General features: G+C 41.4%; 1 protein-coding gene across 2 annotated transcripts; it reads left to right on the forward strand.

The window, feature by feature from the left end:
• Positions 1-1,468: 1,468 nt before the first annotated feature.
• On the forward strand, positions 1,469-12,102 carry LOC119783382 (zinc finger protein 345-like). Of its 2 annotated transcripts, none has more exons than XM_038284879.1 (6): positions 1,469-1,991; positions 3,023-3,221; positions 5,441-5,718; positions 5,843-5,912; positions 9,789-10,584; positions 10,679-12,102. In XM_038284879.1, the coding sequence occupies exons 1-6, from the start codon at positions 1,638-1,640 to the stop codon at positions 11,484-11,486; spliced, it is 2,505 nt and encodes an 834-aa protein (XP_038140807.1). In that variant the 5' UTR covers positions 1,469-1,637; the 3' UTR covers positions 11,487-12,102. The 2 variants fall into 2 exon arrangements, with proteins under 2 accessions (XP_038140807.1, XP_038140808.1); XM_038284880.1 differs by having other exon boundaries at positions 9,819-10,584.
• The last annotated feature ends 526 nt before the right edge of the window (positions 12,103-12,628 follow it).

Here is a 12,628-nt window from a genome sequence, read left to right on the forward strand (position 1 = left end):
GTGCGCATTTGTTACTTTTGCGCATTTGTTACTTTTACTTGAGTAAAGAAGTTTAATCAGTACTTCCACTTTTACCAGAGTATTTTTTAACACAAGTATCTGTACTTTTGCCATCTCTGACCATAGACCTCCATTATTTGAATGTCAGCAGACAGCAAGAAGCCTCCCAGATCTCCAGATGCATTTGAGATATCAAAAAAGTACTCCAGAGTGTTGTTCAGCATGGGGGTGAGTAGAAAATGAAGGCTAATCATGTTTTGGGTGTACTATTCCTTTAAGATTTGGGCAGACAGGACTTAATTATACACTTTTCAAAATTCAAAAGCATACAAGTGGCAAATGGGATTACTGTGGAAAATATGAAACAATAGAACATGTTATACAGGAATGTCATCAGTAAAGCAAGAGAAGATATATAAGGAGAGAGTTTAAATGTATTAAGGAAAAGATTAATTCATTAGATATTTTGAGGATGAATTTGGGGAGTAAACACATACAAATAATTATATTCTTCTTGTTGTTGGATTTATTGGCGACAAACTTCTAGTAGCTTTATTGCCACTTACTGGTATGGAGTGTAGCTCGTGATGGTCCATTTTATATATATTCTATATATATATATATATATATATATATATATATATATATATATATATATATATATATATATATATATATATATATATAAAATCGACCATCACGAGCCACACTCCATACCAGTAAGTGGCAATAAAGCTACTAGAAGTTTGTCGCCAATAAATCCAACAACAAGAAGAAGGAAAATCTAATAAAAAAGAAATAAAGAAAAAATGGCAGGATAAATGAAACATGGATAAAAGTGGGAGAAATTATTATAGTGTGCAGCAATCTATTAATGCCAAGGATGTGATTAGAAATAATCGAAGAGTGGAGACAATTTTGACAAGGCTAAGATTTGATCATACTGGGTTAAATAAAACATTACTTTTATTAAGGAAATGTCAAACAGATGAGTGTATAGAATGTAAAGTAATAGAAAATAAAACATATATGACTAAATTGTTGTAAATGTGATGAAGAAAGGATAGGATTAAAACAAAAGAAAAGACAAATAGGAAGGGAGTGGAATCTGGAAGGAATAATAGTAACAACAGGAGAGGGGATGAAGAAAATACAGAAAGCTGTTATAAAGTATCTAAACAATATAGGATTATACAATAAGATGTACAATATTTAGGTATATATATATATATATATATATATATATATATATATATATATATATATATATATATATTTATATATATATTAAAGTATAGAGATTTTATATATTGATATAGATAGAGATGTATGTATGTATGTATGTATGTATGTATGTATGTATGTATGTATGTATGTATGTATGTATGTATGTATGTATGTATATATACTCCGGTACAGTAGGTGGCGGTATGCACCTAAAAGTCAAGGTTGCCATTAATTTAATAGAAGAAGAATCAAATGAAAGAAGAAGAAGACGCATGCCCGGGGATGTAAATAAAGGATAAATCGCCATGTTTGACTGATGGATCGAAGTTAGTTGGTTTCTGTTGGATCAGAACCATCCAATTAGTGCAGTTATTTGTCTGTGTATAATATTAGCTTCGGTTCGGTTCAATATGCAGCATCTCAGAACCGCAGGGGAAACTTTCAGCCGTCAGGCCGAACTGGTTCTACAGCTGCTGCTGGACGCTGCGGTCGAAGTTGTTCTGGGCCAGCAGGAACCGGCGGTACCACAGGAGGTTCTACTGGTTCACCGGGAAACAGCTGTTGAGGAGGTTCTGCTGGACCAGAAACAGACAACTTTGGAGGACTTGCTGGGTCACCAACAGCCAGCTGCTGACGAGGTTCTGCTGTATCCGAAACCAGATGCTAAGGAGGTTCTGTTGGGTTCAGCGTTGCTGAACCAACCGGAGCCACGGAGTGGTTCTGTTCTGCTGGGCCAGCAGGGATCAGAGGAGAAGCGGAAGCAGGTGAGAGGCAGAGAGATGCATGTGGTGAGACTTCAATGTTATGATGCCAAAATCTAAGAGGAAACGGCTTCGTTTCAATAATTAGTCTACATGTGACGATCAACTGTCTAATAGACGATCTTTGAAGGGTGAATTCTGCCCTTTCATTGGTCAGAATAAAGTTATCTGACAGTGCCTTATTAGGACCAAAACTGCTTTTTGTGTCTGCAGGATAAAAACAAAACTGATGATTACAACACAATCTTTGCTAGAGTATATATAAACATTATTATTATTATTATTATTATGAATGGATATAAAGACATGTGCTGCCAGTGCATGGATAACTCCTGGAAACCAGTGCTGTGGAGGAACATCTATGGAAGAAATCTGCCTTTTTTGTATACCTAATTTTAAACACTGATTTTTTTTACACACTAAATTCCTTACACTAATTTTTTGTCTGGTAATAATGCCTGCAAAAAGTTCACCTGCAAAAAATTCAGTTGCAAAAATTTCAGCTGCAAAAAATTATGTTGCAAATTCAGCTGCAAAAAATTCAGCTGCAAAAAAATCACATGCAAAAAATTCCGTTGCAAAAACTTTTAGCTGCAAAAACATTCAGCTGCAAATAATTTAGTTACAAAACCTGCAAAAAAAATTAATTTGCAAAAAACTCACCTGTAAGAATTTCAGTTGCAAAAAAAAAAAATCAGCTGCAGAAAATTCACCTGCAAACAATTCTGTTGCAAAAAATTCAAATGCAAAACAATGACATGCAAAAATTTCTGTTGCAAAAATTTCAACAGCAAAAAAAATAAAAAATTAGCTGCAAAAAAATAATCTGCAAACAATTCAGTTGCATAAAATTCTGTTGCAAATTCAGCTGCAAAAAAAAGTTTTAAAAAAAATTTGGTGTTTAAAAAAAAGGCAGATTCCAATGACACTGTTTTTCTTCCATAAACAACTATCAAAAGCTCCACTCTGGAGCTGGAGGTTCTGGTTCTGCTCAGCTCACTGGTTTTCTCCTGTGACTCTCTTTCACCCTGCAGCTGAGCAGCATGCTGCTTCTGATGTCCAGGGAGGCGGTCCGTAAGCTCTGTGGTGTCTTCAGAGAACTCTACCTGAACATCCTAACAGAAAACCAGGCTCTGAAGGACAAAGTGAGAAGTCTGGAGGGGGAGGAGCCACAGAGCCCGAAACCCTGTGTACCTGGGAAGAACCACAAGGTTTCTAAAGTTCGATCAGCAGGTGAGCCTCTGGGGAGGAACTTGTATCTCTTTTCTTCTAGAGATTAGACTGAGAACCTTCTCTTGTTTATCTCCACTTCACAACAAACATCCCCTTAAGGCAATTTACAAGAACTGATTAACATAGAGAAATATACAGTTCAACCAATCCAGTCATGTAGACAGACCCACATTCAAACGTCCTCATAGTTTAAAGGTACAAAGGATCATCTTTTATTTCTGGGTGGATCATCTAAATAAGTGGTCTGCCTAATTGTCAATCATTCTGGTGATATGTTTATCTAAGGCCGTCCTACTCACAGTCATTGAAGCTCACCTTTCTCACTGCAGTTCTTTTGAAAATGGCCGAGGGTCGTAAGAGAAAAAGTGTTTTAAAGTTTAAAGTGTACGAGAAGAAAAGAAACGCCTCGGAAGAGGCAGATGTATCCCATAATGCTTTGCGCGAAGACCTCTCTATGCAAAGCATTATGGGAATTGCTTTCACAGCGGCCCACCTTTGCCATAGTGTGTTGCTACTTGACAGCAGAGACTCATAACAAAGATGGCGGAGGCACTGTGTAGTGGAGGAGGAGTAACGTGACCAACAGGGAGCAAAAAACAGTGATCATCTGTCTGAACGGTCAGTTCACTATTCAGTCCACTATGTAGTCCCCTCTGTATGTGGACACAATAAGCTTGTAGAAGATATGATAACAGCACATTTTAAAAAGGGTGTGTATGAAGAGAAATGGGCTCATGCAGACTCTTGCATGTGCTTTTTTTAAGTGGAGAGGGCGGGTCCTTTTATAAAAATCCTCCTTCATTACCTTTAAGTGTGGTGACCAAGCATGTGGCTACTGTGGAAAGGAATGACTTTGTTTTAACCCCTTCAGGTAAAGCCTGATCTCGCCATCACTAAACATATCCATGTATCGTGGATATGATATTTAATTATTCTGCTCTGACAGCTTTTATGACATTCATAATTGAATTGTGTCATTTATATGGACGTGTAATGAAGAAGCAGCTGTTCAGACTAAAAATGTGTTAAAGTCGTAAGGAAATCATATTTAAAAGTCAAATCATTCTGGCTTAAACATGTATATAAAGGTACTCTTTATCAGATGATATTGTCCCAAAATGTAGAAAATTTATTGTTTGAAAAAAAATCCTGTCTTAAAATCTGTGGGGGGTTTTTTTTTGTTATGCAGGCCAGTTATTTATAGGTCAGCTTGTACAGCTAAATTCGGCCAATCATAGAACAACCTAACCCTGATGAATGTTTACATGCATGTGGATCAGATTGTCAATCAGCATAAACCAGCCCTCTGTCTCTGGTTATTATTTCTATTTCATTCAGCTCCTGCCAAATCCAATCAGGATATTCTGATGCTTGCATGATGTGTTTATAGTCTGACCTGCTGTTTTTTCTGATTACTTAAATCCATAAAAATGTAGCCAGAGATGATACTTTAAATACTGCCTCACATGCAGTGGTGGTTCTAGGCCAAATGTACCAGGGGGCCAGGAGGGGGCCAGTGTGAAATAAAAAAAACAGGGCAAGGGATTCAAATATATTACGAGAGCTGCATGAAGTGAAATTTCTATTCAATGAGGTTTAAATAAAATTCTATATCTTATTAGGTCAATATATGTTCATAATTTAGGAACTTTACATATTTTTGACTTAATTTAAGATAAAATTACTGTTTTCTATAAAATCTCATGAAAAACAGATAAATTCAGCTGTAAAAATTAGTTTTTTTTTTTGTTTGTTTTTTTTGAAAAAAAAAAAAATAGCAGATGAAAACTGGGATCCCATCTCAATACCACTGAAGCTTTCCCCGTATTGTTTTTAAATAGTTAGTAAAACAGAGTTTTTATAGAAAAAAAAACATCCAAAGGACCAATCAGTGACCATGTCTGTTCCTACATATATCATCATTAGAATTACTTTGAATATTATGTCTTCAGTACAGGGGCCCCTATACTGACATGACCTACAGGGGCACTGGCCCCCGTTGGCCCCTGTCTTGAACCGCCCATTCTCACATGGTCCTAAATTTGGATGAAATTGGAAAGTCCTTGAAAGGGCTTGAATTTGCAGTGTGTTTCCTCCAGGTACTTTAGCTTCCACCCATTTTCCAAAAATATGACTGCTGGGGGAATCGGTCTCTAAATCAGCTGCTGGGCTGTATTTGACATTTTTGGGTTTTTTTTCTGTGTTTTTGGACCCCTCAGTCAGATCAGCGGAACATCAGATGGTCTCCGGCTCTGCTCAGTCCACGAGCACCGATCCGGTTCCGTTGGTCTTCATCCAGGACGTCAGTAGGCAGAAGAGCTCCTGCGCTCAGGAGCTGCAGGAAAAGACAGATCCGGGTTTTTCAGATTCGCCGGAGGTGGAGGCTGAGGTGGTTTTAGAGACGATCCAGATCTATACAGAAGCTGTTGCTGAAGGTGAGCCCACCAGAGAGCTTCCAGCTGAAGATACGGCCCTTCTAGAAGAAGTTGGGACCATGGTGAGTTCATGAGCACCAACAGAATCACAACATTCACTTTTTACCATAGTTGTTTTTTACTGATTCTTGGTCTTAATTTTAAACTAATTTCTGGTGTCCTCTTCGTCTCTCATGGTGTCTTCAGGCAGCAGAAACAGTAATAGAACCAGAAGAACTGGACCAGGCTGGTCCGAAGGGTCTGGAGATTCTAACAGGTAACACTCGGCTTAATGGCTGAACTTCTGTTAGGAAAAGACAAACTGCTGCAGTCAGTCTGGAGAGAACTGGGTCTTAGACCACTAGGTTCAGACTAGTGATGGGTCCATTAACCCCGATGCATTGGTGCATTCGTCGAGTCCAACACTGTGTCGGTGCGCGTGGCGTTGCAAGAAAGTCATGTGACCGATACAGAAGTTTCTGACTGACTGACTCGCTAAACTGTGTTTAAAGACGTATTTCTTAACATGATGCATCTGTTAAAAAAAAAGTCTAACCTTTTGTGGTTTATCTTTAAAATGGTCCAAAATTTTGGAGCGGCCTAAAAGGAATAAGATTGTTTCAGCCATTGAGTTTTTATTTAAATTTTCTCGTTGTGTAATACTTTTCCTCTCAGTTATCACTCAACTTACTGAATCAAATATAATTTTAAATTGACGCTTAGTTTATTTACCGTTTTTACTGTGCTTATTGTTTTAAAAATATGATCTAAAATCCTAGTCCAAAAGCATCCTCATTCACATTTTCCCCAAAATTTTCACGTTATGATATATGTTTACATTATTTATAATGTAATATAATATCAAAGATATTTTAAATTTAAACATAGATATGAAATAATACACCTATAATAACTTAAATTCAATCTTTGTACTAGGTTATCAAATCAATTCAGTTTAGCCTGTAGTATCTTTACATTTCCAGCAGGTGTCAGTATTCTGTGAGACATTATCAATGCAGGATCAATAGAGTTTGGTAATGTGTCGAAAAGCTTCAAAATTCCTCATTAACCGTCACTTGTTCAGACTGGATGGAACCACAGAACCAGCTCTCAGAGCAGATGGACTCAGGTTTCCTGTTCGGTTCAGGCCCACCTCGGCTCATGGCTCCGTTACCAATGGATGCGGTTCTGATGTTTCTTGACTCTGACCTCATTAATGCAGAAATACAGGAGACATGTTGCCATGGTAACCATTTCTATTAATCTACAGTGCCTTTAGTCTCTTCCATGTTTTTGGTCTGGTTTTGGTAAAACTCTGTTCTGAAATTTCCCCTTAACAATAAACGTGTCTAAGTTGTCCAGAGAAACCATCGTTCACGACCCAATCAACTATGGCGACTGACCATGTTGGGGTTTTGTGTATGGATTAGGTCTGCAGGTTGTCCAACTGTTTTATATACTAACTGGGTGAGAAAATCAGCTTTTCTTACACATTAAACTGGAAATATTTATAAGATAAAACAAAACCAGAACCTATTAGGTCACTAAAAAAAAAAAAAAAAGAAGAATAGAATATGTGTAACACAACATGGTTTCCAATGTACAGAGATGTAAAACTATCATTACAAGGCGGGGTATGTCGCTCTTTCACGCAGTCAGACTATTTGCTGCTTTGTTTGCATGAAGTGGATGGCAGGGTAGGTCTCGGTTCTTAGTGTAATCCAGCATTCAGTGCTCAAAAGAAACTGTGCTGCTAGCCGAGACTTTCAACGGTTCTTTAAATAAACACTATTAAGGTGGGAACCTAAAGCTGCGTTCACACCAAACGCAGCAGGAGCAGCTGGTTTACATGCAAAGTCTATGTTTGATGCACGTCAAGGCGCAGCAAAAGGTCCCGCAGCGCGTTTTGAGCAGTAGGCACAGCGCATCTGAGCAGCTAAAGCAGCGCGTCGGGAGCATTTAAGCATCTGACAGGCATGACACGCCGCAAACGCGCTGCTGCTCGAGATGGAAAAATTGAACTTTTGCTGCTCGATACGCCGCATCAACCAATCAGAGACGCTGATCTGGGAGCTGGCCGTGAGACAGACACATTGCTGATGATACACAGCGCTATGATCACTCCTCTGAAACAGTTTATTAACACCTATATTACCTTAAACTGCTGAAACCTGCCGGCAAAATATGTTCGCTTTTATTATCCTGGTGCCTGCAGTTTGGATTATTTAGATGAAAAATGCCTACCAGCTGCCGCGGTGAACCGCGAGGAGGCGACCTGGCCATAGGCTGCTGTTGATGGTATTCCTACTGACAGTGCACCGCTGGTATGTGGGGGTCTGAGCGGCTCCGACAGAAATAATATTGGAAGGCAGGATGGTAATCTGGATGAACTGACTGCACTGATGAAGTTTTCAGGTGGACTTTCTCACTTAAAAACATTAAAACTACTTTATTCCCACTGATCACAGCAAATATAGCTGTTAGGCAAAGAAAGGATAGGGTGGCTCCACCCAACGCGCGTCAGAGCCACTTTTCGACCACGCAGCCAGAGCAGTAAAGCTGCTTCAGCCGCACGTCAGAACTAAACTGGTACAAACAGCAAAAGGGAAGCAGCAGACGCGTTTTTACTGCTCCTGCTGCGTTTGGCGTGAACGCAGCTTAAGGGGTTTATTGATATTTACAAACAGAAATGCAAAAAGCTAATTCTACATCCTTGTCACCATTAGGGCTGGGTAATTAATTTCCTTTGCAATTTAATCACAATTTAACAAAACATAATTTGCCAACCCTTAAAGTGGGTTTGTCGCCACACAGAAAGGCAGAGTTACAGCTAGCACGCCGATCCGTGCATGCAAGTAAAAATAAGCACTTTTTCACAAAAGGATTACTGTAAAATTCTTCTATAATGACCTCTGGGTAACTAAGATTTCAAAAACTGACAGGCTGGGGTAAAACATCTACAAGCTGGGGGTTAGTGCAAAGAAAAATCGTGGTTAAAAATAATTGCAATTTGAATTTTTGCAAAATCGTTCGGCCCTAGTGTGCATTAAACAGTGTAAATAATCCCCATGTCTGGATCAAATATTGGTTCTGCTCAAGCATTTCTCCAATCTGGCATTACTTGTCTTGCAAATACCATTAAAGGGCTGGTTATTGTCCGGCAGCAGTGTGTCGCAGTGAGCATGTCGCAGATATTTTCGATTTATGCACAATGTAGAAGCATGGTCTTTGCTATTTTATTCCAAGCCACGATCCAAGAGGGTTAGGGTCCTCCTCGTGGCTGAGTCGGCGAGGAAGTGGAAAAATGCAAGGGGCAAGTTTGTACGACAACGGAGGGACATGAGGGCAGAAAGGAGCGGGGATCCAGGTGGAAAAAGGGTCCCAGCATTCTTTCGCCCCTCGCTCTTCTAGCTGGTCCATCTTCACGAGTCGTTTTCCACAATGGCGGTCATATAAACAAAACAAGCCGGTAAGGTACCATACAGGAAAAACGCCTAAAGTAGAGCAGATTTAGGTTTGACCAATCAGAGGCCTCCTGTCTGCGGTCACCTACAACTTTGGAGAGGTGCAGCAGAGTTTCTGCGGAAGGGGCGGGGCAGTTAATGCAAATGTGCCTCCAAGCAGACAGGCTGGTATAAACCAGCACTAAGGCTTTTCCCAGTTATCCAGGTCATGGTCAAGCTTGAAACGTTGAGTTTAGGCACCTGGACGTGAAGTTTTCCCGGGGACGTTTCGCCTCTCATTCGTCAGGCTTCTTCAGTAAGGCTCTGCTTAGAAAGAACAGCAGCGTCCTCTAGTGCATGTCTGAAACATCAAAACACTTAAATAAAATGCTTTCAAGTGGATGTAAATTTCAATCTAGTAAACCATTATTTGATAATCAATTTGGTTCAATGGTTCAATTTGCAAACATTTTGTCAAGCAGGTTTCCCTTAGTGGTCTGAGTCTGACCAGCTTTTTCTCTGGATCTCTTCTCAGGGTTTTCCAATGGTCTAACCACTGAGCCTTATCATTGGATTTTGAGGAGTCATGATAAATTCAGCATTTTTTGATCTTTTTTGTAATAATAATAATGCCCTGATCTTGGACCAGGTCTTTTGCTTCTGTCAGTGCACAGACCCTTAACATCTCGACCCGATTAATGCTGTTTCAGACGCTCTGTTTGTCTCCTCTCGTTGTGCAGCTCAGAGTGAGGAGCAGCAGAAGGAGCAGGAGAGGCTGAGGAGGAGGGAGCTTTACAAGAAGAAGAGGTTCTTCTGTGAGCTCTGCAACAAAGGGTTCCATCAGAACCACCAGCTGACCAAACACATGGCGAGCCATCGCAAACCTTTCCCCTGCAACTCCTGCGATAAAGGCTTTTACAAAGCTCAGACGCTGCACAAACACCAGCAGAGCCACCAGCTGAGGGAGGCGCAGGAGCGCGACCCTGACAAGTTGCTGCAGTGCGACCAATGCAGTAGGAAGTTCCGGCTGCTGCGACAGCTCCGGGTCCACCAGGCCTCGCATCGCCAAGAGAAGACGCCTCTGAAGTGCCACGCCTGCGAGCGCACCTTCACCTCCGCGGCCGCTCTCAGGTCCCACGGAGCTTCACACGCCAAAGTAAAGCCGTTCATGTGCGACGTGTGCGGGAAGAGTTTCACCAGGAAGAAGAGTCTCAGAGAGCACCAGACGGTCCACACGGGGGCGCGGCCGTACCCCTGCCAGACCTGCGGCAAGAGGTTCTCCACGAGTGGGAACCTGCGCGTCCACAAGAGGTCGCATTCGGACGAGCGGCCGTTCAAGTGCACGGAATGCGACAAGGCTTTCAAATGCAGGATGGGGCTGATCCAGCATCGAGTCGTCCACTCGGGAGAGAAACCCTTCACCTGCCATACCTGTGGGCTGAGCTTCGGCCTCAAATACAACCTGCAGCGACACTTGCACCTCCACAACGGAGAGAAGCCCCACAGGTACGCACGACTTATGGCTCAGTCAGGAAGCTTCAAGTGTTTCTTACCTTGTATCCTAACCTGGTGTTGTCTCCTCTCCTCTGTTCTCCATCAGATGCCACCAGTGTGGGGAAGGTTTCTCTGGAACCTGGGCTCTGAAGACCCACATGCTGGTCCACGGTGTGGAGAAGCCCTTTATGTGCGACTGCTGCGGGAAAACGTTTTTCTACAACTGTCAGCTGCAGAAACACCAGCAGCTGGTTCATGGCGATCCAAACAGCCGGCTCTCCAGAACAGAGAACGGCCGGCGGAGATCCGGCGGAGCAAAACCGTTCAGCTGTAAAATGTGTCTGAAGAGCTTCAGCAGCACCAGCACTCTAAGGATCCACGAGAAGAGCCACCAGCAGAACAAAGAGTTCACCTGCAACACCTGCGGGAAGACCTTCCACCTGGGACACATGCTACGCTACCACCAACGCCAGCACAGCGGCGACCGGCCGCACGTCTGCTCGTTCTGCAGCAAAGGCTTCCTGCAGGCGTCGCAGCTGAAGCAACACGAGCTGCTGCACACCGGGGTCAAACCTCACCGCTGCGAACAGTGCGGCAAAGAGTTCAGGACCCCTCAGAACTACCACCGCCACCTGCTGGTCCACACCGGAGAGAAGCCGTACCAGTGCAGCGTCTGCAGCCGGAGTTTCAGGCAGTCCAACCAGCTCAAGTCCCACATGCAGATCCATACCGGCATCAAGTTGTACTCCTGTGACCGCTGCCATCTGGGCTTCTCCGACTCCCGGCAGCTGAAGAAACACAGCTGTGGTGACGACTCCCTGGACACGCTGGAGTCAAGCACCAAATGCAGGACGCAGACGGAGGTTTTTCCCTGGACACAATTAGAAACTTCAGAGTTTACAGAAAATAATTAAACACTGCAAATGTTTCAGACGTCCAGACTTTACTATATGGAGACCAATGTCTGAATGCAAATGGAGGACTTCTTGATTGTTTGGTGCTTTATCTTGAAACTCAGGGATGAATTCCTTCAGTTATGTCACAGCAGTGTGTCTCCTTCATGTTTCTGTTGTTTGTCTTTGAATCAGCTACATAACCTAAAATTATCCAGCTCTGATTGATCCATCAGCTGTCCAAATAAAAACTGATCCAGGCGTCCATGTTTGGTTCAAACACGGACCTTCATGGAGGGATTTTTGTTCAAATATTGTAAATTGGAATTTAAAAAGCAAATACTTTGGAAATAAAACTGAAAAATATCTTATTTTATGGCCAAAAAACAGGCTTAAAATGGATTGCAACTGGACTTTTACTCAGTTTTTTTTTAGATGTTTTGACACCTATCCAGGAGTCTTTGTCAGTTCTGTTTGTTCACACCAGAGCAAGCTCTACACCAGGGGTAACTGATTAAAAACCAGCGAGGTCCAAATTAAGAAAATCAACAACCAGTAAAGGTCCGGAGACATTTTTTATTATAACCCGTTACTTTAAACAGAATTTAACACTGAAATAAAATAGGGTGTTTATGCATCCATAATATACATTGAATTTTTAAATAAAAAATATTAAAAGAAAAAAGAAAATTTTTCCATTTTTAAAAATCTAAATCGTTATTGAAGTAGAGAACAACAATCTTTTAGTTATAGGTCTTTGGTATTTAGACAATTTCCTGATTCGCTTTTTTTTTTTTTTACAAAACAATTGAACTGAACTTTTTTTTTCTTTCTTTTTTCTGTCTTAATGTTCGCAGTGGGCTTTATGCTGCCCTGCGAGGCTTTAAACCTGGGTTTGAATGGAGACAAAGCCATTCTAAAGCACATATCAAGGAGCTCATTTTGAGCCTGGATCCATATTTATTTTTGATTCTCTTCATGGTGGAGAATCCTGCTTCACAGCAGCAGGTTGAGCCAAACATACTCAAAATGTGCAGGGTCATCTTTGAGCACCATTTCACTTTTATGTCACCAGTTCACCGCAGTTCTTCCAGCAGTCCAAACTTTCTCTGCTCTTTTTCTCATCGTCTTCTCCTTCTTTCCAATCATCCTGCTTGCCACAG

Source organism: Cyprinodon tularosa, unplaced genomic scaffold (assembly GCF_016077235.1).
Source record: "Cyprinodon tularosa strain WSP-4 unplaced genomic scaffold, ASM1607723v1 ctg203, whole genome shotgun sequence".
Classification (NCBI taxonomy): domain Eukaryota; kingdom Metazoa; phylum Chordata; class Actinopteri; order Cyprinodontiformes; family Cyprinodontidae; genus Cyprinodon; species Cyprinodon tularosa.

Excerpts from the sequence above, each read along its gene's own strand:
- LOC119783382 (XM_038284879.1), top strand. The coding sequence starts at position 1,638 with ATGCAGCATCTCAGAACCGCAGGGGAAACTTTCAGCCGTCAGGCCGAA. Across the intron at positions 3,222-5,440 it reads TTCTAAAGTTCGATCAGCAG|TCAGATCAGCGGAACATCAG; the intron begins GTGAGCCTCTGG and ends TGGACCCCTCAG. Across the intron at positions 10,585-10,678 it reads AACGGAGAGAAGCCCCACAG|ATGCCACCAGTGTGGGGAAG; the intron begins GTACGCACGACT and ends GTTCTCCATCAG.